The 25035-nt window shown below is 51.6% G+C and overlaps 1 protein-coding gene across 1 annotated transcript in view; it reads right to left on the bottom strand.

Annotated features, from left to right (window-relative positions):
- The window catches only part of GNB5 (G protein subunit beta 5), a gene marked incomplete at both ends in the record, with an annotated part of 34965 nt that extends 9981 nt beyond the window's left edge, over nucleotides 1-24984 (bottom strand). Inside the window, 6 exons of the mRNA XM_080707007.1 lie at nucleotides 3243-3375; nucleotides 6404-6480; nucleotides 9370-9411; nucleotides 12127-12263; nucleotides 21122-21233; nucleotides 24859-24984. Of these exons, the coding sequence (XP_080563133.1) occupies nucleotides 3243-3375; nucleotides 6404-6480; nucleotides 9370-9411; nucleotides 12127-12263; nucleotides 21122-21233; nucleotides 24859-24984 (627 nt within the window). The remainder of the gene's footprint in view (nucleotides 1-3242; nucleotides 3376-6403; nucleotides 6481-9369; nucleotides 9412-12126; nucleotides 12264-21121; nucleotides 21234-24858) is intronic.
- Nucleotides 24985-25035: the final 51 nt, after the last annotated feature.

Genomic DNA, 25035 nt, shown 5'->3' with positions numbered 1-25035 from the left:
TCAGTCAACATTTGCTATGTGCTAACGTCGGGGCGCCTCCCGAGGCACTAGGGTTTGCAGAAAGTGGTGTCTTGGTGTCTGTTTTCTAAGAGCTGGCTTCATAGGACTGGCAGTGAGAACCAAACCTACAGAATTCCCTGACTGTGTTCAACAGCTCCAGGACCAAGAGGACTTTCCTGTTACTATGTCACGTAATACCGAGACCACGGAAAAGAACCTAGCAGCTTGCTTCTGGAAGAAAAGAACGAGCCAGGCAGACAACACACTTAGCACGACTAGCAGCTGCTGGTCGAACTAACTTCAAGACCTCGCTGCGCTGGGCTCCCCGGTCCAAAGCCTCATAGCCAGTCTCCCGCCGGCTTTGCAAGACTCGCCCGAACCCCAGTGGACCCTTAGGCTCTGGAAGTACCCTTCTCCCCCCGTCCCCACTTGAGACGCTACTAGGATGCCATGCGCGGAGGCTCCCCTTCAGGGCAGCGGGTCTGCAAAACCCGCTCTGAGCGGAGGAACGTTTTCCTGAAGGCGCCCACAGCACATTGCCAACTTCCAGTGCAGGCTCCTCCTCCCTCCCCCCTCGGTCCCTTCTCTCTTGCCCTCTCTCTTATGTTAGGTCTAACACTTAAAACAAACTCCTTTTTTCTTTCTTTCTCCAGGGCCTTTCCACCTCCTTAGAACCTTTTACTGTGAAACAGGGTCTAGTTAAATTGTCGGAGGGTCTCGCTACATTGCTGAGGCTGGCCTTGAACTTGCGGCCCTCCTATCTCTGCCTCCCAGGTCCCAGGATTACAGGCGTGTGCCAACAGTGGCGGCAAAATTTCCTCTTCCAGGAGGCACGGCTTAGCGGGAGGGGAGTTGGCCGGCCTGTGCCTTGCCCTGCTGCCACACTCTGGGGCCTGGGCCTCCTGTCGGGTGGTCTGGAGGCCTGGGATCCTGCAGCCACTGCGGGGCCCTCCACAGAGCAAGAGCTAGCAAGTTCCTCAGCTCACGGGACCCTGGGCACAGCCCCCAAATCCAGGGGCTCTTCAAGGCTGCAAAGCTGCTGCAGCGACCCAACTTCCTCCGGAGGTGTGTGTCATCTGACAAGAGTAACTTCTAAACACACGAGACTCAAGCCGGACTTAACCTGGGTACCAGCATCCTGCAATGCACTATCCTGGCCCACACCTGCCAGGGGATGCTCTAGGCCTCTCCTGTCCTAATTCTTGCAAAGGAGTGAAGGCTTTGGGGTTACATCAGGTCCAGTCTGCTTTAAATGATTACCCCAGCTCTTTCATTTTGGAAATTTTCATGCTATAGTCTTCCACCAGAGAAATAAACAGATTTAAAAATCAAAAGTAGAGCCGGGCGTGATGGTGCATGCTTGTCATCCCAGCACTCGGGAGGCTGAGACAGGAGGATCGCGGTTCGCGGACAGCCTCAGCTACTTAGTGAGGCCCTCTGCAACTCAGTGAGACCCTGTTTCAAAATAAAGAATAAAAAATTGGGCAGGGGGAGTAGCTCAGAGGTCAAGTGCCCCTGGGTTCCATCCCCAGACACACACACACACACACACACACACACACACACACACACGCACACACATATCAAAAGTAAATTCTTAATAGGGACTCTGTGTGTGGTACTGGGAGTCATTTCTACCTCCAAGCTACATCCTCCAAGCCCTTTTTATTTTTTGAAACAGGGTCTTGCTAGGTTGCTGAAAGTCACACTGGGTTGCTGAGGCTGTCCTTGAATCTGAGATTCTCCTGTCTTAGCTATCCAAGTACTGGATTACAGGCGTACCCCACCAGACCCGGCTGACTTTTGTTTTATATTTAAAATTTTTGGTTTGTTGTGGTGGCACACGCCTGTAATCCCCATACTTGGGAGGATGAGACAGGAGGATCACAGGTTTGAGGAAGCCTCAGCAAGTAGTGATATTCTCATTAACCTGGCGAGACCCTGTTTCAAAATAAAATAGGGTTGGAGGTATTGCTGAGATAGAATGCTCCTGGGTTCAATCCCCAATATGAGACACACACACACACACATTTTTTTGGTTCTAAATTTAAATTTTTTTTTTTTTTTTTTTTTTTGGTGGTACTGGGGGTGGAACCCAGGGTCTTTCTACCTCCGGGCTACACGCCCAGCCCTATTTTATACTATTTGGAAACAGGGTCTCACTCAGTTGCTGAGAGCCTCACTAAGTAGCTGGAGCTGGCTTTGAACCTGCGATCCTCCTGTCTCCGCCTCCCAAGTGTGGGGGTTACAAGTGTGCCCACCACGCCCGGCTCAGCTCATATTTATTGATATTTACCAGGGACTGTATTATTTTATACAAACCACCTCATTTCATTTTCAGAAAACCTTAGATGGGAGGGATTCACTGCCATCCTTATCTGCAGATGAAAAAAACCAATCGCATAGGAATTCCACGAGCTAGAACATGGGAGCCAAGACCTGGGCCTGCTCTGCCTCCGGGGCTGTACCCTCCCCAGAGGAAGGCAGCTGGGATGCCCCTCGATCTCCACTAGGTGCTGCTTAGAAAGTACTGAGCCCCACTGCTCGTACCTTGGCAAGAGTGAGGGGCTGGGTCTCCATGTGAGGGCCCTTGGGTGCCCTCTCCCCACTGTTCTTGCACTCCCCTGGAAGCCTCTCTCTACCCAGATGGCGTGCCTCACACTGCAGGCTGCCCCGCAGGCCCCGGGACACCGGCTGTGGTCACAGTGCCCCCTGCTGCACAGGCCTGCAAGACACCCAGTAAGCTCGAAGTTCAAATGCTGCCCTTGGTGGCACGCTATGACATCCTGGGATCTGGTCTGGCCTCCCTCTCACGCTGCGGGGAGCCCTCCGGCTGTGAGCCCTCCAGCTTTAGTCACCGACTCCGGCGCCGCTCGCTCGCTCGCAGTGGAGAGCCCCAGCTTTTCTGCCCCAGAGGCAGGTGGTATCTGGCCAGGCAGGTGGTAGGCACCGAGGCAGGATTGCTGAGCTGAGTGCCGTTAACAACAGGAGGCTTTTGCAACTTGCTAAAGAAGCTCAAAGTGCTGGAATCGCATGGCTTTCACTGAGGCTTACTCAGAGTGGGGCACAGACTGAATGCCTGGGGCATTCTGGTTTCGTATTTGTTAGAACAGGACGGTAAAATATGGACAGAGAGATGCGGGAAGCGTACGGCCCCGATGCTCAGCGGAGCTCTGCACACGGAGCTCCACGGGACTGACGGGACCCAGTGGCCCGCCCGCCCAGGCCCCCTGCTAACTCACCTGCATGTCGGAGTTGGTGAAGCTGCAGGCCGACAGGTAGTTGGTATGCATGGCGACGGACTTTTTCTTGGCAGCCATGTTTTCGTTTTTGTCAAATGTCAATGGATACACGGAGCACTTATTATCCAAACCACTGGCGTGGAGAGAAAGAAGAATCGACATTAACACGGACGAGTGGGGAATGTCGTCTTTTCTTGTCTGTACAAACTTCTCCAATTATTTTTTCTTTTAGCAGTGTCGTTAATCGTAACCTTTTCTCCCAACTCGAATGTCAAGAGTTTTAAACCTACACTATAACTGAAAAATACAACACAAAAACCGTCTAATATACACAGCCCTTCACCCAAATTTATAAACGTAACTTTTTTCATGTTTGTGGAAGCAGTTTCTGAACTATGTAAATACAAACTGCAGACATGACGTTTTACTTCTAAAGATTTCAATTTGCAAATTTGCATACACTAAAAATAAGAAAATTCACCTATACATCGACTACATTTTTATCACATCTTAGCAAATCAACAAAAATTCCATTACTTCATCCAATCAGCCATCTACTTTCCATCTTCCCCGACTGTCCTCAGGACCTGGGGCCCAATGAAGGGTCACGGCTTGCAGTCGGTGATTGTAATTTTTTAAGATTTTTTAATCTAGAATACATATTCTATTTTTTGTTGTCCATGACGGATCTGAGGTCAACTACTGAAAGGACTGACACACGCTCTGGATGTGTTACACTGTTTGCAATGGTCAGTCGGGTGCGAGTTGACTGTCTGTTAGCTGGAATGTTGGAGCCTGGAAGTACTTCCGATTTGGGAATATTTGCATATACACATAAGACATCTCGGGGCCGGGCCCAAGTTTAAATTTGAGGCCCATTTGTGTTTCATAGACACAGTATCTGTGTGGCTGAAGGGAGTCTTATACAACACTTTTAATTCACCCACAATTTAACCGTGACAGGTCACGAGAGGTCAAGTGTGAAATTTTCCACTTGTAATGTCCTGATGCTGCTCAAAAAGTTTCAGATTTCTGGATGGGGGAAACTGTATGCTAACTTTGGCAGAGTATAAAGGTGATATCGCTGACTTTTTTTGTGTGTGGGTCTGAGGATGGAACCCAGGGGCATTCGAACTCTGAGCTATACCCCCTGCCCCATTTTTTATTCTTTATTTTTGAAACAGGGTCTCAGTGAGTTGCAGAGGGCCTCACTAAGTAGTAGCTGAGGCTGGCCTCGAACCGTGATCCTCCTTTCTCAGCCTCCCGGATGCTGGGATTTCAAGCCTGCGCCACCACGCCCGGATCCTATCGTTGATTTATCACCTCACTTCCAAAGGCTTCCAATGCGCGGTATTCTGCGATTGGTGGCGCTGACTTTGATAGCTGGTGAAGGTGGACTGCCAAATCTCTCCAAGGTAATAAGTAATAATGTCTGTAGTAAGTAATAATCTGCAGTGTTACTCTGAGGCTTCACCATGATTACCCTTGTTTGAATCAAAATTACTCTGGGGGTTCCAAATGACGACATTTTATTTGATGCCTGTGGCACTTCGTAGCTGGTATATTTCTGAAAAGAATAATTTCCCCAGCATCACTGTGTGCACCTACAAACTTTTTCTCTCCTGGTGTTGTGATCCCTTACCATCATTATTTTTATGCCTAAATTGTCCCAAATTTGGACATTGGGGTCCCTTCACGCCATGCAGGGAAATGTTATGCCGGAGCTGCCTCCGGGGAGGTTTGGGGGAGACAGTGCTGAGTCAATACTTTTCAGATGTTTCTGAGGTTTTTTCCTCATCTCTCCCCATATTTTAAAAAATGTCTCACAAATATTCACACTCGGAAGCTCCTTTGCTTTGGTTTCTTATAACCAGCAAGGCGACCAGCACAGGCAGTGGCCGCTTCGCACCTCCTGGGCAGGGAAAGAGGACGAAGATGAGTGCGGACACGTCCTCCCCCGCTCTGCTCTGTGTCTGCACCAGGGCGAGGCACCGGAAGGTCGTCCCGGGCCGGGGCGGTTCTTCTCTGCCCGCAGGGAAATCCTCCCAGTGTTCCGCTTTGCCAAGGCCCAAATAAGAACCCGCCTACAGCGCCACTTCCTAGACTTGCTTACAGCCTCACTCCCTCTGGTACTCTCTTTACTGTGCGCTGCAGAAGGATCCGCCCGATATACTCCTGTGATTTAAAACTGCTGCCTGGTATCTCAAGAGCAGATGCAGGAGTGCTCCATGACAGACAGGGCTGCCGAGTGCCCGTGCACAGTGGGTGGGGAGGCTGGCCTTCGGTCAGAGTTCCTGAATGAGGCCGACGCTTCTCCTTGAAAGCCCGGATGGCGGCTCTGAGTCGTCCCAGGGGTTTAGTTCTGAGTTTAACAGGCATGTGGAGAGGTTCCTTGTATCTGCGTTTGGGTGTTTTGCAAGATTTTAGCCACTGAATATTCTCTCTGTCGTCAATTACAAGCATAATGTATGCACGTGTAAAATATGTATATAACTATATACACACACCTGTGTGTCTGAATATCTATCTCAATCCACGTGAGTATACTAGTCAAGTCCTATAGGATCTGTAATAAATAGTGGAAAATGCATGGAGCCCTTAAAAATGGTAGTGACCCATGATTCACATCGTCTATGACAGTCACACAGAAATTAGAGCGGTGCAGGTGTACTTTTACAGGTATTGTTCTTTTCTTTCCAGCAAACATCCTCTGCTATCATGACGACCGTAAATTATCATTATGTTACACACTATTCTGAGTTTATGCAATCCAGTTTGAACAAGAGGTTCTCAGCGGTGGATAGCTTTTTTTCCACTGCAATTTCTCTCCAAAATGTACAACACTGTGATGTATAAGCAAAACTACAGCTAACCATAAATTTAGGAACAATTAAAAAGAGAGCACAGGAGCGGGTTTGGATTTTCGCTACTATCAGTTTGTAATGAAGGTAACTAGAGTTCTACGAAAGACAGCTTTGTGATCTCTTTTATTGGCACACTCTAGTCACGCATCTTACTGAGTGTGGTTTCTTTTCTAATAAAGTCCAGGGAAGGATTTAGCACACTGTCTAGCAAGTAAATAACGCAGCTTCTAAACTCATCTGTCTGCTTGTTTGCCAACAGAACAATGTTTTATGGGCCACAGAATCCTGGGAGCTTACCCACAAGCGATGGCGCATCCTGACGGGGCGTAAGCGCAGGCCATCACCCACGTGCAGGGCATCGTGACCGCGTGCTCCTGAAACACAGCATGCGTTCCAGAGTGAACCGTGGGCACGCTCACTCAGGTCCTAACACTTGCGTTCTGTAGTAAAAGTGTCCCCGCTGAGTTCCACTGTAGTTCCAATAGGAACTGCCGTGAGTTGGAGCTGGGCTTGAGCTGGGAGGGCATCCCATCGTCAACCAAACTTGATCAGATATTTATCTAGATGTTAAGAACTCAACTAGCAGCAGAGGTAATGCTATTTGGGAGTTTTGGGGAAGCTGAGAGAAGAGGATCACAGGTTTGAGACCAGCCTCAGCAACTTAGGAAGACCCTCTTTCAAAATAAAATAAATAAATCCAGGTGTAGGGGTGGATGCCAGTAATCCCAATGCTTGGAAAGCAGAGACAGGAAGATCCCAGATTTGAGGCAAGCCTCAGCAACTTAGGGAGACCCTGTTTCGAAACAAAAGATAATGCTCCTAAACCCAGCATTGGAGAGGCTGAGACAGAAGGATCACGGTCAAGGACAGCCTCATCTACCTAGTGAGGCCCTCTGCAACTCCGTGAGATGCTGTTTCAAAACAAAGAATAAAAAATAGGGCTGGGGGTGTAGCTCAGAGGCAGAATGCTCCTGGGTTCCATCCCTAGTACCAAAACAAGCAAATCCCACTCAACTAGCAAAAGACATTATTTTACTTCTCCTTAACATTAGTTATTTCTTTTTATTTTTTATTTTTTTTGGTACTGGGTGTGGAACCCAGAGGCTTTCTACCTCCGGGCTATACTCCCAGACCTTTTTTTTTTTTTTAAATATTCTATTTGGAAACAGGGTCTCACTAAGTAGCTGAGGCTGGCTTTGAACCCATGAGATCCTCTTGTCTCAGCCTCCCAAGTGCGGGGATTACAAGCATGCACCACCACGCTTGGCTAGTTAATTTTTTTTTTTTTTTTTTTTTTTGCGGGTCTGGGGATGGAACCCAGGGGCATTTGACCTCCAAGCTACACCCCCTGCCCTATTTTGTATTCTTTATTTTGAAACCGGGTCTCACTGAGTTGCAGAAGGCCTCACTAAGTAGCTGAGGCTGTCCGCGAACCGCGATCCTCCAGGTCTCAGCCTCCCGAGTGCGGGGATCACAAGCGTGCCCACCACGCCCGGCTTGGTTAATATTTCTTAATGTCATGCTTCCTTTGTTCTTCTGCATGAGCATTTGAACCAAAATGTATATCTACATCTCCTTGCAGGCATAGATTTACCTTACTGATTCTGATTTTCACTTTAAAATACGTCCTCCGTGACAAACCCTGGGAAAGCTTGCTTACTTGTGGGCATACGACGCTTCCGCTCACCGCGGTCCTGAAGCCATCCCTGGAGAGGCCTGCGTGGGGGTGGTGGGGTCGGAACGTGACCTTGCTGTGTGCATGGATGACAGGGAACCATAAAGGAAGCAAGCATTGAGAAGGACCGTCAGCCGGCGCTGGTGCACGCCTGAGATCCTAGTGCTTGGGAGGCTGAGACGGGGATAGCAGGCAGCTTCTACCTGAGCAAGTAGTGAAACTCTGATCCACCTAGGGAGACCTTGTTTCAAATTAAAATTAAAACAGGGCTGAGGCTGTAGCGCGGGGGAAGAGGGCCCCTGGGTTCCATCCCCGGTACCCACCACCCTGGGCTGCTGGTGCAGTCACAGCCCCCAGCATAGACACACAAACAATAGAAACCCCGTTTCAGAAACACCGAGTCTGTGATCTCTAGGGAGATACACACACTGGTCCTGGTTTTGACACTACCAAGACGCGTGGCCCCATGCAGCTGGACAGCTGTCCTGCTGGGCCCTCACCCCCTCTGTGATGTGAGGGATGGCACTAGGGGCCGTACTTTCGGGGCCAGCTGTTTTTCTCTGCTGTGACTCTGTTTCTCTGGGGGTGCTGCCTGCCCAAAGCCCTGCGTCGCTCAGTCTCACAGCCTTTCAACGCCACGAGTAACCCAGGCCCCGGGAAGCAGCTCCGGTGGCCTGTCCTGCCAGCCAGCCCTGTCTGCCTTAGCAAGGTGGAAAGAGGACACCCGAGCCCCCTGCACACTGTAAGCCGCTGAGGAGTGCCGCACAGGCAGCGGCTCCGGAAGGGAGGCGACGCACAGGAAAGCGGGGGACTGCTGCCTTTACCACTCCCCAGGGGCCTGGCCAGGAGGACCTGGTTCTACACAGCGGTCTGGCTCTCATCTGCCGCGGCATGTAACAGCCGCCACCAGACATCACTAAACAATCAAAGGTGGAGGACGTGGTGTGATCAGCTGGGCCAGGTACAGATCTCCTTCCTCGACATGGCGAGAAGACTTTCATCCCCATAAACACTGGGATCCACATTCCACGTCCAGTGCTCTCTACTGCAGATGCCCGTATGCTGCAGGCATCCACGCACAGAAGACGCAGCCCGTCTTAGGCTAAGAGTCCAATCTGGACCTGGGGCCCGTGTGCCCACTCCAGCCTGTGAGGGCGCAGACTCTAGGCCCCACAGGGCCGCCAGCTCAACGGCCGGCAGCCCTGTCCCCTACACACCACGCGCTGTGGAGTGTGAAGAAAGGTGAGGAAGATGGCCCAGAATTCTGGCACTTCTACCGTCGCTGGGCAGAGAGGAGTACAGACAGCGAGCTGCACGTGTGAGCGGACTCTTCCACGCTCGGCCAGCTCCAGCTCAGCGGTGGCACCCCTGGCAGGGCTCTTCTTGCTCCCCCAGGGAGAGAGACTTCAGCTCCAGAGGGAACACTGCCGCACCGGGCTGGCTGAGCCATGCAGACTCGCCGGGCTCCCCGGGGTCTGAGATCTAGGGCTGGGCGACCGCTTACAGGATGCCCAGAGGGGAGGGAGGACAGGACACGTCTAACCAGGCGGGGCTCTGGGCCCTCGATGCTGCTGGAACGATGCCTCACCTTGTTGGTGGTGAAGGAGTCCCACACGATCACCTTGCCATCCTGAAGGGGGAGAGAAGACGGATCAGGGCCTGCAGTAAGTCCTCGCAGGCAACTGCTGAGAGGCGCTCGGCCGCCAGTGTGAGAAAGCCAGCTGGCGCTCAGTTCCCGGATAATGGAGACCCATTAAAAAAATAAAAGCAGGCAAGGCGTGGGGACACACATCTGCAATCCCAGCACTCGGGAGGCTGCAACAGGAGGATCGCAGGTTCACAGCCAGCCTCAGCAACTTAGAGACGCCCTCAGTAACTTACTGAGACCCTGTTTCAAAGTAAAAAGTAAAATAGGGCTAGGGGTGTAGAATGCCCCTGGGTTCAATCCCAGAGAAAGAGAGAAGTGTGTGTGTGTGTGTGTGTGTGTGTGTGTGTGTGTGTGTGTGTGTCTCCCTCAGTGCACTGGTTCCTCTGCTCTAATTTTCTACTAAATGGCCACATACCATGAGGTGGGAGGCCTGGGCAAGCCTTGTGTAGCGACGGAGCCTGCAGCCCTGCGGCTCTGCTCAGCGGCATGGGGACGTCCGGCCAGCGCGCTGTCCACGCCAGCAGCTTCTCCATGTCGCCCACGCGCTGGTGAGACTCTAGGACCTGCGTACCTGCGGCGACCGTGCCTCCGCCCACAGCCCACTCCCGCCCGGGGGTGACTAATTCCTGCCTTTTAAGGGAAGATACTGCTGATGAGTCAAAGTCTGTTCCCAAGTCTTCCAGCCCCTTCCCTACGCCCACAACCATCTTCCTACTTCTCTGCAGCAGAGGAGGACGCAAGGCCATGCCCAGCAATGCAGGTGTGGCGGGGCCTCTGCACCCCACGAGAGCGGTGCGTGAGCAGTAGAAAACTCGATACTCGGTGTGCTTGTGAGCACTTAAAAGTTCAGTGCTAGCTAGGTAGCAACATGTACCTCTTGACAACCACTTTACAAAAACAGGCATTTGAAACGCACAAACAACTAGAAAGAAATGCCTGAGCAGTGGGAGTCAAACCTTTTGTTCTACTTCCCAGTGCTTCCTTAATAAGTGGTCATTTTTTTTTTTTTTTTTTTTTTTTGGTGGTACTAGGGTTCCTGAAAGCCCTTCTTCCTCCGGGCAACACTTCCAGACCTATTTTATACTTTTTTGTTTGTTTGTTTGTTTGTTTGGTGGTACTGGAGTTCCTGGAAGCCCTTCTACCTCTGGGATACACTCCCACAGGCTACATTCCCAGACCTATTTTTTAACTTTTTTATGTGGAAACAGGGTCTCTGAAGCCAGCGAGGCTGGCTCCGAACCAGCGCGATCCTCCTGTCTCCGCCTCCCAAGCGCAGGGATGACAAGCGTGCGCCACCACGCCCGGCAATTAAGTGGTAAATTTAACATGGACGGGGTGCAGGCCTGGAATTCTAGTATTTGAGAGGCCAAGAGGGCTATCACAGGTTTGCAGCCAGCCTCAGCAACTTACTAAGGCCTTCCACAACTTAGCGAGATCCTATTTTTAAATAAAAAACAAAATAGGGCTACGGGGTGTAGCTCAGAGGCAGAATGCCCTTGGGTTCAATTCTTACTGACAAAAAAATTAAAGAAAAAACAAGTATAATGTGATATGCTAGATATACAGGTAATACAGGAGATTAATAACTGTCTTAGATGTTACACTGATACACTGACGGATTTTATACCTTGTAAATTATCTAAAATATATACAGTTTTATGCTGGTAAAGGTTAATAAGAAAAGATAAACCCTCTTTTGAAAAAGCTGGGCAGAAGACGGGGGTGAAGAGAAACCAACGCTGATCATAAAAACTTGATTTACAGAGTATCTCATGTGACTAGTTTATACTTCTAAGTGCAATACATGTAACATAAAAATGACTCAGCCATAAAATAAAAGGAGCCAGCCTCCGACAGTCCCAGCCACCCCAGCCTCCTGAAATCGCTTTTACAGTCTCCTTCCTCTCTGTATCAGGGCTGATCACAGCTGAAGGGATGGACCGCCGCTTCCTACCTGAGTTCCTAAGAGTGTGGCTCTGCCTATCGCCCTTTCTTGGGTCACTAGCTCCAGGGGCGGCCAGCTACTTCGGCGTGAGCAGACCCGGAAAGGTCCAGCTGGGGAGGAACAGAGGCCTCCAGCTGGTACCGTGGAAGCCAGTCCACACCCTCGTGAAGCTGTCAGCTGCAGCCCGACCAGCATCTTGACGGCAACCCGGAGCCTGGCTCATAGAACCGAGCATGATGCTAGATACTTGATGTTTTAAGCTGCTAAGTCTTGGGGTAATTTGTTATGCAGCAGTAGAAAATGAATGCATAAGATATGAAACATGTCAACTCTGTGAAGCAAATGAAAAAGTTTTACTTTCCAAACACATTTCTTGAATTTGTTCTTTAAGACATAGGAACTGATAAACTTTTAAAGATGAAATAAAGCCATTGATGGAATCTCAAGCACTTACGCCTTGTGCTTAAATTGGAGTGAAAAAATAAAAACAGACTTTAAAAACTGGTTCACTCAGAAATAAGATCCTGTACTCTGTGCAGGAGAAAATTACTTTGAGTGCTTCACCGCCAGCTTTCACCAATTCCTGCTCAAACTGGCCAAGTGCTACAGTGTGCAGCAGACCTTTTCCTGCTGCATCCTGCCTTTTGGAGAATAAGCCAAGTCACAAGGATGAGGAAAGAGCTGTGAGACAGGACAGCTCTCCTCCCCTTCATTATGTACCAGAAGCCGCCCGGCTGCCGCAGAACGCGTACCTGCGAGGAGCTCACGATCCTCCTCTTGTCTTTGCACCAGTCCATGCACAGCACTTTGTTCCCGTGGCCTTTCAGGGTCCTCCTGGTCTTCATGACAAACTGGCCCAGGGCCTCCACCCGCTCGGCCACCTGGTGCACTGGAAAGACAACGCCACAGTCCACCTGTTACCCAGGACCAGCCCCGAGCGGATGCAGCGAGGACACGGGCTGGGGGGGCTCCCACTCTTTACTACTACGCCCTTGCAATACTCTTTTTTTTTTTTTTTTTGCAGTACTGGGGATGGAACCCAGGGAATTCTACCTCCGAGCTATACCCCCCCAGCCCTATTTTTTATTCTATATTTTGAAACAGGGCCTTACTGAGTTGATAGGGCCTCACTAAGTAGCTGAGCCTCCCACACCTGGCTTGCAATACTCTCTCGAGATCAGCCCAAAGTAGACAACACAGTCATTCTCTCTTTGTGTTTAAGGCTTTCTATTTCTCAAAGCATTTCAGATGTGTGCACTCGGAGGGATTTGTATCTATAAAGCACTCTATGGAATTCTGTCGGGGCTGCTGACGCTGAGAGGCGACCTGCAGCGCTGACACAGGCCTCCCATTGACCAGGTGAGGCGTGAGGTGCACAGAGGCTGTCAGTTAACACTGGTTCATCACGCGGCTCGCTGGGACCCGGCTGGGACTCCTGGTCTCATGACTGCTGGCATGAGGAAGGCTGACATTATAAAGTGCCATCGGGGCTATACTGTACTCTGCCGGTGGCCCGCAGCGCTGTGTCTGACTGACTCCATGCATAGCACAGGCCTGGGCGTGGCAGGTGCTGCAGCTGAAACCAGTGAGTGACCCAGCAAGCAACTGGTCTGCAAAAGGCAGCCCCTGAGCTCACCAAAAAGCTGAGTGTTCACAGACAGCCACGCGATGCCCTGAAAGCTGGGAATGTTATCTACCGTGATGCCTCCTGCACCCAGACAGAACTCCCCAGTTAATCTCTCCAGAGCTGGGACCGCATCCTGAGGCCAAGGGAAAATTTTCTAGGGTAAGACAGGCTATGGCCGATAAGTCTGAGAGAGAGTTATGTTTGTAGGAAGTGGCAGAAGGGTCCCAGAGCCGAGCGTGGTGGCACACGCTTGTAATCCCAGCATTTGGGAGGCTGAGACTGGAGGCTCATGGTTCAGGGACAGCCTCAGTTACTTAGTGAGGCCCTTCACAACTCAGTGAGACCCTGTTTCAAAATTAAAAAGACTAGCCGGGCGTGGTGGCGCACGCTTGTAATCCCTGCGCTTGGGAGGCAGAGACAGGAGGATCGCGCAGGTTCGAAGCCAGCTGCGCTGGCGTAAGAGACCCTGTTTCAAAAATATAAAATAGGTCTGGGAGTGTAGCCCGGAGGTAGAAGGGCTTCCAGGAACCCCAGTACCACCAAAAACAAAAACAAAAACAAAAAACAAAAAACAAAAATTAAAAAGACTAAAAAATAGGACCACAGGTGTAGCTCAGAAGTAGAATGCCCTAGGTTAATTCCCCAGTACAGGAAAAAAAAAAAGGTCCCAGGGACCATGAGTCCAGGTAGAGAAAGGCCTTAGTGAACAGCTGCAGGGTGCCGAAGGCAGAGGCACCGACCTGTTCCTTGCCAGGAGCAGCGGGAGGTGGAAGGGAAGGGCTCCTTCTGCCTGTTAATGGAAGCTAGCAGAGGGGCCAACTGTGGTTTGCGCCAAATAACAGCAGCCCTTCTGGAAAAACTTCACCCCTTCACCTGCCTTTCCCACCCTCTAAACACAGCAGGTGTAAGAGCGCTCTTAACTAACTGCAGTTAAACCAGAACATTAACACTGCAACCACGCTGTAGTCTATCAGAAGCCTCACTGAGAGGCCGCCTGTGGTACCGACGCTAACCTTTATAGCACAGGGGATCCAAGACAAGCTGTGGCCGTCAGTGTCTTCGGCCTCCATCATCTCGTTCCCCAGTATGATCTCTCTTGATGCTTGCTCAAGCTGGCTAAGGCACGTTTGGCAGGGATGCTGCAGTGACCCCACTGCAGAGTTCCTCAGGTGCCCGCCCGCCCTACTGCTGCTGGTGGCAACTGGAATCATTATCCGCCAGGTTTCTGCACTGAAGAGCCACATTTTACTTCTGTGGTGAAAATGTATCTCGTAGGGATGTATCCTGAGTCTGTGTAGTACTGGGTTACTCTTCACACTTTTATACCCTTACTGTAATATCCATTCATTTCTCCTGCCTGAACCAGTTTCTGTGCTGCTGGAGAAAGTGGGGTGCTTTTCTCTTCTGTTTATTAGTCTGTTAAGGAGGTGCTTTTCCTTCTCTTTCAATGATCTGTTTACTCATCTACCTACATGAGCGTGGACTGAGGGAGTCTTATTAGGTTCAACAGGTTATAATCCTGTTTACTTTTTACTACTCTGTGCTTTGATGCTCAGACTGTTCCCATTCCCGGGGGCGGGGGTGTCCCACTGCACAGGCCCCGTGACCTCCTGACAAGTCCCATCTTCCTCTGAGCACCTTCAGCTCAGAGCTCCTGTGCCCTGCTCGGGGCCTGGCATCAGTCACTTAACCAAGAAGTCCTGGTTCCTTTTGGTTGGCCCACTTCTGTGTGTTGAGAGAACACAGGCATGCCAAAAAGTCTTTGTGAAATCCCAGAATGTAAAAACACTACATCAATGTTCAATTACGCCATCGCGTCTGCTGAAACCCCGCGTTATTTATGGCCACAAACAGCACATTAATCTCTTGCTGGTAGAATCTTTGCAAAAATGCCCTGAATAAGTTAAAGACAGACTGAATTTTCTGAATTCTTATAAGCTTTTTACTCAAGCCTGTAGTAGTTCAGAGCTGTGAGCATATTCTATTTGGTATTTTACCCTGAAACTTCATACCAATATCATTGCTGCTTCTCCCAGTGCAGCATCAGGATAGCCACAGCTTTGTAGGATTCCTCTAAAAATACTGGCTCATCAACTAAAATAGAGCCCTCCTTATATAACACGGATCTGAACCTATCCCAACCATTAATTACTTCTCCTCGCTGCATTCTCCCTTCCCACATAGAGGTTCGCTCCCAACCCACTCCATCCTATTTCTATCTGCCAAATATTGCAACCGTTGAATTAAAGAATTTTTAAAAGTTAAACATCAAAAAAGTAAAGAAAATCTAGAGATGAGCTGAATATGTTCTGTATATGATTTGCAGGAGTCATGTGGGCACGTCTGGTCTCTCCCTTGCCTTCATGGTGGTCCATCTCTCTAGGCTGTAACTTCTTGTTTTAAAGAAATGATGATCACGGCCATCTGGTCTCTACAAGAAGGACAACCTCTTAGAAAATCCCACGAGAAGATAAGCTTCACAAGGATGGGGTGCTGTCTTATTTGAGCTCCCTCAGGAACCTCACTGGGGCGGAGCAGTTCAGAATTCTGGCTCTGGGTTCAGGCCACGGGGCCACGGGGCCAAAGCCCGGCTCTGCCTCTTCCAGCCGTGGGCTGTGAGCAGGTCTTTCCCTCCCTGCCCCCACTCCCTCAAGGGGTTGCTGGGCGGACTGTGCAGGCCTGGTCCAAAGGGGACACATGGCAAGTGTGCGCTATGGTGTCCTACAGCTTAGGAACTGGGTGACATCTAACTGTAAATTAAGAATCCATGGAACACTATAGCAATCCTAAGTAGCAGTTTTGGTGGACCAACAAACCTGCAAGCCCCTTTCCCTTCTTTTCTGTTCCTCTCCTTCCTTAACCCTCATTCACCAACTCCATGTAAGGTGCTAAGAACTCGCCCACCTATCAGGGCAGACTCGCCAGCTCTGGAGGACACACAAATATGGTTTGAGACCCACTCCCAGCCTACAACGGGAACTCAACATTCGGCCTTTTAAAAGTTCTTTTTCTTTGGCTTGGCCCCATTCTGTCCCATGAGCAACGTGGCCCTGGCCTTTATTACACAGAGATCACAGCTGGTCAATTCGGTTCCTTGTGTGTAAGGTTCTGAGGCTGCAGATGTGTGAGGCTCTGTCCTGCTCTCCCTGGTGTCCAGAGTCAGGGGACGAGATGGAGCCACAGGATGGTTTCAACACAGCATGTGACTTGCCAAGCTCAGGTGAGGACACAGAGAGCATCTGCCCCAGAGGAAGTGGGGCTGCACGGGCTTTTTAGGGTGATGTGTGAGCTCAGAGATGAGTCACTGGTAAGGCAGTACTAGGTGGGCACTCTAGGCTGGGCAAACAGCAAGAGCTATGGTCCACAGGTATGACAGGCGTTGTGTCGGGCAGATCCACGACTCCATCACAGTGCGGTGTGAAGGGAGAGGAGCAGGCGAAGTGCTCCGCCCGCCCGGAACGAGCGCACTTATGCCAGGGTGACCGCAGCCTGCGGGCCCACAGGCCGTCGTCAGGCAGTGACACAGCCAGATCTGCCGTCGGGCTGCAGATTGAAAGACCACGTTGATGGACACCACCCTGGGGGAGGGACACTAGCCAGGAGACTCTCCAGAAAACATGGCTACCCGCTGCGCTTCTCGGTGGTCCCCCAGGATGTGCTGGAAACGGCCTAGCAGGGCTCTGCGGGCCGCTCCCCGGGAAGCAGGGGCTGCCTCCAGCACTCTGCTCAACTGCACCCCAAGAAACTGAACTGCCGAGTACTCCAGAATGCCATGACCAAAGCAAGAAAGCCACGAACCCAGAGAGGGAGGGGAGTGGCTGGAGGAAGGGTGGGATGCGTTTGCCACTGGAGTGAGGTTTCGGGAACCCCTTCTAAGGTCAAGTATTGTGCCAGGGCTTTGGGCACAGAGATGAGCGGGGCGGGCCTGCTCTTCCTGAGCTCGGTCTGGAGCGGGCCCGACAGCCAGCTCCCAGTGCCAGCCACGTGCAGTGTGATGGCACTATCAGCGCTCCCCAGCGTCCCCAGCGCCAGGGAGCCCAGGGTGGCCTGGGCCCTCTGCTGGCAGGTGTGGTCACCAGCAGCGATGTCCCCAGAATGGCTACAAAGCAGTTAAGATACCAGGTAGGGAAAGGGTAAGTGGGAAGCTAGTTTCTCAGGATCTTTTGTTTGTATTTCAGTAAAAGGGCAAACAGGGGCCTCATCTTGGGGGGAGGATTGTTCTGAGGTTTAACTGGAGGACAAATTAAAATACTTATGGGTGCCTAGAAGGGCACGCATCAAAAACAGAGAGCTGGAGTAGAGCTAGAGGCTGAGGACTAGAAGTGGACCAGACAAAACAAGGGCCGTGAATACTAGAGACCAGGTTTAAGACGGGAGGTCCTGGGAGAGTGGAAAAGGGGGTTAGGGACAGGGAGAGGTTTCTGGTTTTCCCCCCCCTGAATGCTGTCTATATAAATTAAAAATGTCCACTGGAACTAATCAGGAAATAGAAACATAGGGTCACATAGTTCTGCTTGGCCTTTTCTGTGGTGGTGGGGGGGTGGGCCTAAGGCGAGGATCGCTAGGCACTGGGATGACAAGCGTCATCAGGACGCTCAGCAGTACTGGCTTTTACAAAGGCAAACATCTGGATGAGCCTGAGCTAGAGTAGTGTAAGCAATCACCGTGGTTTGCACGAGATAGAAGGGCGTTTAAAACAAAGTCCCAGATGAACTGGGATCCGTTGGTTATCTTAGCTTATGACCCAAAGGAGTCTCGTTGAGTAAGCTCATCTATATAAACAAAATTCAAAATGGTGCCCAACACACGCCTCTGTGGGGAGTCAACATGACCAGCCGTGTCCCCTCACTGGCCACTACAGACCCATCCGCTTGGTCTCATGTTCTCAATTCACAGGAAACGGCCCTGGACTCCAGGAGGAGGAACATTTGGGCCACTGCGATGCAGGCAGGGCTGGTAACTCACCTGCCTGTCTGTGTCAGAAACAGACCCATCGACCAGGAGGACGCTGCCATATGCCGGCTGCTCAGAGATGCAGGAAAGTACTTAATGGCTGCCCAGCTTTGGGAGTGAGCCACTTAGTTTATCCTCCTCCTCCCCTCACAGACCCTTCGCTCGCAGCCTCCAGGCCCCTGGCCACTTGCTAATGGACAGCCCAGCAAAGGCAGCATGATTCCCAAACGGAACCCCTGGCCCTCTTCTAACCGGCTGCATGATCCTGCACGCTGACTCTGCCATGCGCGCCTGTCCATCCTATCGTTTCCTGAGTACGGGAGAGAGAGAACATGGTCGCTGGGCGCCCTGCAGGGGCAGCAGCATTCTGCTTTCATGACTGAAGATCTCCTGCAACACCCTGCCCCACTCCGGCTGAGAGATGAACGTGCTTGTCGCAGGGAGGAGCTGGAGGAGTCCGGGGCAGCTGTGGTGAGGAGAGCCCTGGGGCAACCTGGGGATCGGGACAAGCACCGGCTTCATCTCCGGCTTCCCCACAGCTCTGACTTGCCAGTGGCGATGGCCAGCAGGCCGGAGCAGGCTTTCCACAGGGACCGGTAGCCGGGCCGCTCATATCTCACGCCTCACTTCCCTCCCTGCACTGTCCTCCCACAGGACAGAGGGCAGGCAGATCCATCCCATTCAACCTGGGCCTGGCCCCTCTCAAAACCCCTGCTGGCTTCCTTTCTCACTCAGGGTAAAAGCGCCTCCCCAGGTGCCTGAACTGCACCTCCTCAGGCTCCCAGCGGCCTCTGGACTCCTCTGGCAAGTCTCGAGACTCCCCTTCCTGGGCTTCGGGTATTAACGCTCTTCCCCTCCATGGCCATTTTGCTCGCCCCTCCCCCAGGCGAGGTGAGGATTCTTCTGGAGCTTCCAAGGCCTTCTCCAGAGGCCTCCCGGGTACGCCTCCTCTGGAGCATCCCTCTGCTCCCCCAAGCCTCGTTTCCCACTTCTTTTCTCTCTAGTACACGTGATCTAGACCATCACTTGCTATTTGCCATCTGACGCCCACACGGGTGGGAGCGCCAAGGGGCGTGGTCGTTTCTCGCTGCAGTAGCCTCTCTGGGCTGGGAAGAGGGGGCTGTCAACGCATGCCAGTGTGTAGAGATGTCAACAGGAAGATGAAGGGACAATCGACAGGCTGAGGTTACACACGGCCGCAGGTGGTGAGCTCCTGAGCGTGGGAGAGCGCTGACCCAAGCCAGGGTCTGGAGCTGTGAACCTCAAGGGTCAGCTTACTAGCCTCCATATTCTTGGAGGAGGAAGTGTGAGTTCTGCGGGAGAGAGAGTCAGACACCTTCGCGAAGCAGAGAAAGTCTGAGGTTGTCACAGCAGAGAAGTGACCAGAGAAACCAGAGCTCGGAGAGCCCCATGACTGAAGGCCTGTGGGATAAGACGCCTCCTGGTGCCGCTTCCAGCGCCTCCTGGTGTTCAGGAGCAGGCTCAGGAGGGGCAGTGGGTTCACCAGGGCTCAGGCTCTGCCAGGCAGCGCTAATGGAGAGAGAGGAGGGCCGGGAAGACAGGGTCACTTGCAGCTGAACTGCTGGGCAAAAGCATCAAAGCTGAATCTAAAGGAAGAGAAGAAAGGATGGGGCGGAGAGACTGGACGAGACAAGAGTCGGGGCCCTAGAGGGTCTCCCAGGGATGTGCTGAGCCATGACAAGACCCCAGGTGTGTGCAGAGCAGGGCCTGTGCTGTCTGAGGGGCTTAAACTACACGGGCCATGCCTGTGGGGCTGAGGGTCAGAAGGAGGACCCAAGCCACAGTCCTAAGAAATGCTCAAGTCCTTAGGAAAACGAGAGCCTGGCTGGAGGTCAGAGAAGAGGTCAGCGAGCGAGAGCCTTAAAGGAACAGGGGTGACAGAGGACTGATTGGAAGCCACAGGGAGGAAGGGGAGCACAGCACCTGACAGCTGGTCTTTTCAACTCAAGTGTTCCCATGCATGGACACAAAGACAGGCGCTTCCCCTGTGGGGGGAAGGTATTAAAATTTAAATTTGGCCCTGGCCTTGCAGGGCACTGTGCTCCCGCTAAACCCGCAACAGCTTCCTCTTTTGGAGCGGCCAAATGCACTCCCTGGGGTACTCCACCAGCTCTCTGCTTTAAAGCAAGCTACAGATTTGCAGAAAAGGCCAAAAATTTCCCTGTGTGCAGTCTGTACCACTGAGTGAGCGAGTGTTTGAGAAACTTTTTTTTTTTGTGGAACCCAGGGGCATTTTACCCCAGAGCTACACCCCCAGCCCAATTTTTTATTCTTTATTTTGAAATAGGGTCTCACCGAATTACAAAGGGCCTCACTAAGTAGAAGCTGAGGCTGTCCTCAAACCCCAATCCTTCTGTCTCAGCCTCCAAATGCTGGGATTACAAGCATGCAACACCACACCCAGCTTCAAAACTGATTTTTAAAGAAGTCAAACGCTAGCCAGGCTTGCCTGTAATTCCATTCTTGGGAGGCCGAGACAGGAGGACCACAGATTCAAAGCCAGCCTCAGCAACTTAGTAGACACTGTTTAAAAAAAAAAGGGATGGGGGTAGAGCTTGGAGGTAGAATGCTCTAAGGGTCAAGACCCAGCATGCCCCCGCCAAAAGAAAGAAAGAAATGAAATGCTAAAGGCCCTGGCAAGAACCCCGTTTCTCTTTTCCAACTGGAATTTGGAGGAAGGAGCACCACGCATAGCTGTCCTGGAGGGCGCCCCTCTGAGCTGGAGAGTAAGCAGGCAGGACCCCGCCCGAGCTGAGGACCAGCCCTCTGACGGACGGAGGAAAGCAAACGCTGACACGCCAAGAGTCACTGAACCCGGGCATGTAACTGCTGTCATAAACCTCAGAGCTGGTTCTCAATCATGGGGACAGTCAAACGTGTGCGTTTACTTAGCACTGTCGTGGCCCTTTAATGCCCATCCCTGCATCTATCCCAAAGCTTTCTGGTTGGATCTGGTAATAAGCTACTCTGATTCTCCCCTCCCCGGCTCCCTGATCGCAAGGAGAGCCCAGAGATAGGACGAATGGGCTCCACAATCAGAGTCTCCATTTCTCTACAGCAAAACTGGAAAGGACGCAGTGATGGAGAAGCCAGATGGTGATTTATAAACCGCAGGCCGCGCCCCGCCGGCTCCGGGGCCCACTCACGCTCCACGTCGTGCAGCTTGGCCCGCTCCTCCTCCAGCTTGCCCTTGAGGCTCTCGGCCTCGCTCTTCAGCGACGCCAGCGTCTCGTTCTCGTGCAGCCCGTCGGTGGCCATCTTCGCGCGGACGCGGCGGGGAGGAAGCGCAGACAGACGCGGTGAGCGGCGCGAGGGCCGGCGGAGCCGAAGACAGGCGGGCGCACTCCCGCCGCCGCCGCGACCCTCAGCGCCCCGGCCCCGCCCCGGCCCCGCCCCCGGCCCCGCCCCCACGCGCACTGCCAATCCCGCCCCTCCTCGCAGCCACCTGCCCCGCCCCTTCGCGCGCGCTCCCGACAACCCCGCCCCTCCGCGCGCCCTGCCAATCCCGTCCCTCCCCTTGCCGCAGACCCCGCCCTTTCCTGCGCGTCCTGCCAATCCCGCTCCTCCCAGCGGCTGCTGGCCCCGCCCCTCCGCGCGCCCCTTCTCTGCTCCTCCCCGCGGCCGCCTGCTCCGCCCCTCCCTGCGCGCGCCCGCCGACCCCGCTCCTCCGCGCGTGCGCGCCCCTCCTCTCCTCTCCCCTCCCCGCCGACCCCGCGCCTGCGCACCCCGACCGCGGCAAGTGGGGAAGCTCGTACCCATTTGACTGAGGAGGGCACCCCGCACCTGCCTTGACTCAGGGTAGCTCGGCTGCCTCCCTCCCTCCCTCACCCAGCGGTCAGGAACTTTTCTCTAACGTACAAAATGGCACTAGTTCTGGCTGCCCAGGAGTCTTGGGGTCTATGGGCCATTAGCAGGCCCGACACAGTTTAGCTTCTCATTTCTTCCCTGGGGAATCAGGTCCCTGGCCTGGGACAGCTTGAGGAGGTGGTCTGGACTTAGGCTCAACCCAGGGCTCCTGAGCCCCCGCCCTTCCATTGAAGAGCTGCTTTGGGGGTCGGGCTGGGGCCTGGGAAGAGGAGGATTAAAGATAAAGAAGAGCCAGGAGTGGTGGCGCACCCTTGTCATTCCAGCACTTGGGAGGCTGAGATAGGAGGATCGGGTTTGAGGACAGCCTCAGCTACTTAGTGAGGCCCTCTGCAACTCAGTGAGACCCTGTTTCAAAGTAAAGAATAAAAAATAAAAAATAGTGCTGGGGGTGTAGATCGAAGGTAGAATGCCCCTGAATTCCATCCCCAGTACCAAAACAAACAAAAAACCCTAAATCTCCAATCTGGAGAGTCTACCATTTACAGATGAGGCCATGTAATTTTTTTTTTTTTTTTTTTTTTTTTTTTTTGGTGGTACTGGGGATGGAACCCAGGGGCCTTCTACCTCCGGGCTACACTCCCAGACCTATTTTATATTTTTTATTTGGAAACAGGGTCTCTTAAGCCAGCAGAGGCTCTCCCAAGCGCGGGGATAACAAGGGTGCACCACCACGCCTGGCCAAGGCCATGTAACTTTTAACGCCCTTCTAAGTTGGCAAAGTGCTTTCCAGTACCCACGGAGGCACTGCGTCTACATAATCCCAAACACCCGCGCAGACAGCTATCAGTCATTGGATGTCTCCTCAGCCAAAAGATACTGCCTGGATGCTTGGGGGTCCCAAGAGCTGGCGGTGGAGATGGCTGCCACAGTCCCCTCGAAGAAGCTATTTAGGCAGGGCCTCTTAGCTGGGAAAAAACAGCCATTTAGCAGAGATAGGAGATTATGGGCTCTTTCTGCCTACAGAGGAAATTGTTAAAACACACACACACACACACACACACACACACACACAGAGAGAGGGCAGAGTTATATTAATAAATGGTAGGTGAGTAGGACTCCCTGAAAGCAGATTGTTTTCAAATATCTGAAAACCAGTATTTTCAGTGTCCTCAGTTTTACAATTTGCAAAGCCACGTTTAGAACAAAATGCACTGCATCTAGAACTGCTTACGTCAAGGTGAAGACATGTCAGGATTGCTGTGCAATCCCAGGTGCTTCCTGGGATCATTATGGGACACTTACTTGCTATTTGATTTATGGAAACAGTTTTTTTAAAATGTAATCATTAGCCGGGTGCGGTGGCGCACGCTTATAATCCCAGCATTTGGGAGGCTGAGACCGGAGGATCGCGGTTCGCGGACAGCCTCAGCTACTTAGTGAGGCTCTTTGCAACTCAGTGAGACCCAGTTTCAAAAATAAAGAATAAAAAATAGGGCAGGGGGTGTAGTAGCTCGGAGGTCAAATGCCCCTGGTTTTTATCTCCACCCCACCCCCACAGAAATGTAATCATTAAGCCAGGCGTGGTGGCGCACGCTTATAATTCCAGAATTTGGGAGGCTGAGACAGGAGGATTGCGCAGGTTCAAAGCCAGCCTCAGCTACTTAGTGAGGCCCTTTGCAATTCGGTGAGACCCTGTTTCAAAATAAAGAATATAAAATAAGGCTGGCAGTGTCCCTTGAAGGGTTCTACCCCCAGTACCACCAAAAAAAAAAAAAAAAAAAAAGTAATCACTATGAGGTTATAATAAAACCAGAAGGATACAAAGTGATTTTTTCTTTTTAGTTGGAGAAAATTGGTAAAAGTGGTAAACTTTATGAGTTTTCTGTCTTTTAGACACACACACACACACACACACACACACACACACACACACACACACACACACACACACACACACACACACACACACACACATTTTTATGTGTTCCTATGGTGAAAATGTCCTGCAGGTCTGTTCAGGAAGAATGCTTTACCACTCTCTATCGCCAGGGGGCGCTCTGCGCAGCCACGCTCTGCAGCACAGGTTTGTAATGAGACTGGGATGGGATTAATTCCTCTCAGCGATGCTGAGATATTTTTGCTGCAAGACCTGAAGCCTGAGCATAGCCACCTCTGCTGAGGACTTCATTATATTTAATTTCAAAAAATTTCCAGGTTGATTTACATTCAGTTCCCAGCCTTTGCGGGAGGCTTAGGTTTAAGGAGCACTTTTAGGCTTTAATTTGTTCCCTACCGAGGCCCAAAAGGTTCAGCCACGCTGTGCAGACAGCTGAGACGGGGTCCTGGGAAATGTGCTCCAAATTGTTTCTTAGGAGTTTGTTTTTGCTTATTTTTGCTAAGCAGACTAGTACACAACAGAAGGAAAAAGCCTAAAAAATTACGGTACTGGGGATGGAACCCAGGGGCATTCTGCCTCCGAGCTACATCCCCAGCCCTATTTTTTATTCTTTATTTTATTTATTTATTTATTTTGTTGGTACTGGGGTTCCTGGAAACCCTTCTACCTCTGGGTTACACTCCCAGGCCTATTTTTTTTTAATTTATTTTTTATTTGGAAACAGGGTCTCTTAAGCCAGAGCAATCCTCCTGTCTCTGCCTCCCAAGCGAGGGGATCACAAGCGTGCGCCACCACGCCCAGCTTGATTCTTTATTTTGAAATAGGGTCTCACTGAGTTGCAGAGGGCCTCACTAAGTAGCTGAGGTTGTCCAGGAATTGAGATCCTCCTGTCTCAGCCTCCCAGGTACTGGGATTACAAGTATGCGCCGCCACGCCCGGCTTAGGTGCTAATATTTTACAGGCTGCAGGAGAGAGGGGAGAGGTGGGGGCCCACGGCTGTCAAGGCACGGCAGGACCTGAGCCCAGGCAGCTGGACACCAGAGTCCACTTCCTGAACCCCTATATTTAACCACCTCTTTGGGTCCAGGCATGTACTCCCTACACTGATTCTGCCCCCTAAGACTCTCATTAGATATTATTCTAAAATAGTAACTCACATTTTAGAAAAGCAACACTTACAATTTCTGCACATATGGAGCAATAGCTGAGTTGCTGAGATTTCTTGAAAACTGGCCTCAGAGCCCTTTGTTTGAAACATTTATCACAGGATCCAAATACGTTTACGAGAAAGGTCTGGTCACACATCTTTTATCCAAAATGGAGCTGAAAGAAAATAAGGAAAAAGCCAGATGTGAG

The sequence above is a fragment of the Muscardinus avellanarius genome (genome assembly GCF_963383645.1).
Source record: "Muscardinus avellanarius genome assembly, chromosome: 12".
Taxonomy (NCBI): domain Eukaryota; kingdom Metazoa; phylum Chordata; class Mammalia; order Rodentia; family Gliridae; genus Muscardinus; species Muscardinus avellanarius.
The sequence above is the reverse complement of the archived record's forward strand: the minus strand, read 5'-3'. Positions and strand labels throughout refer to the sequence as shown.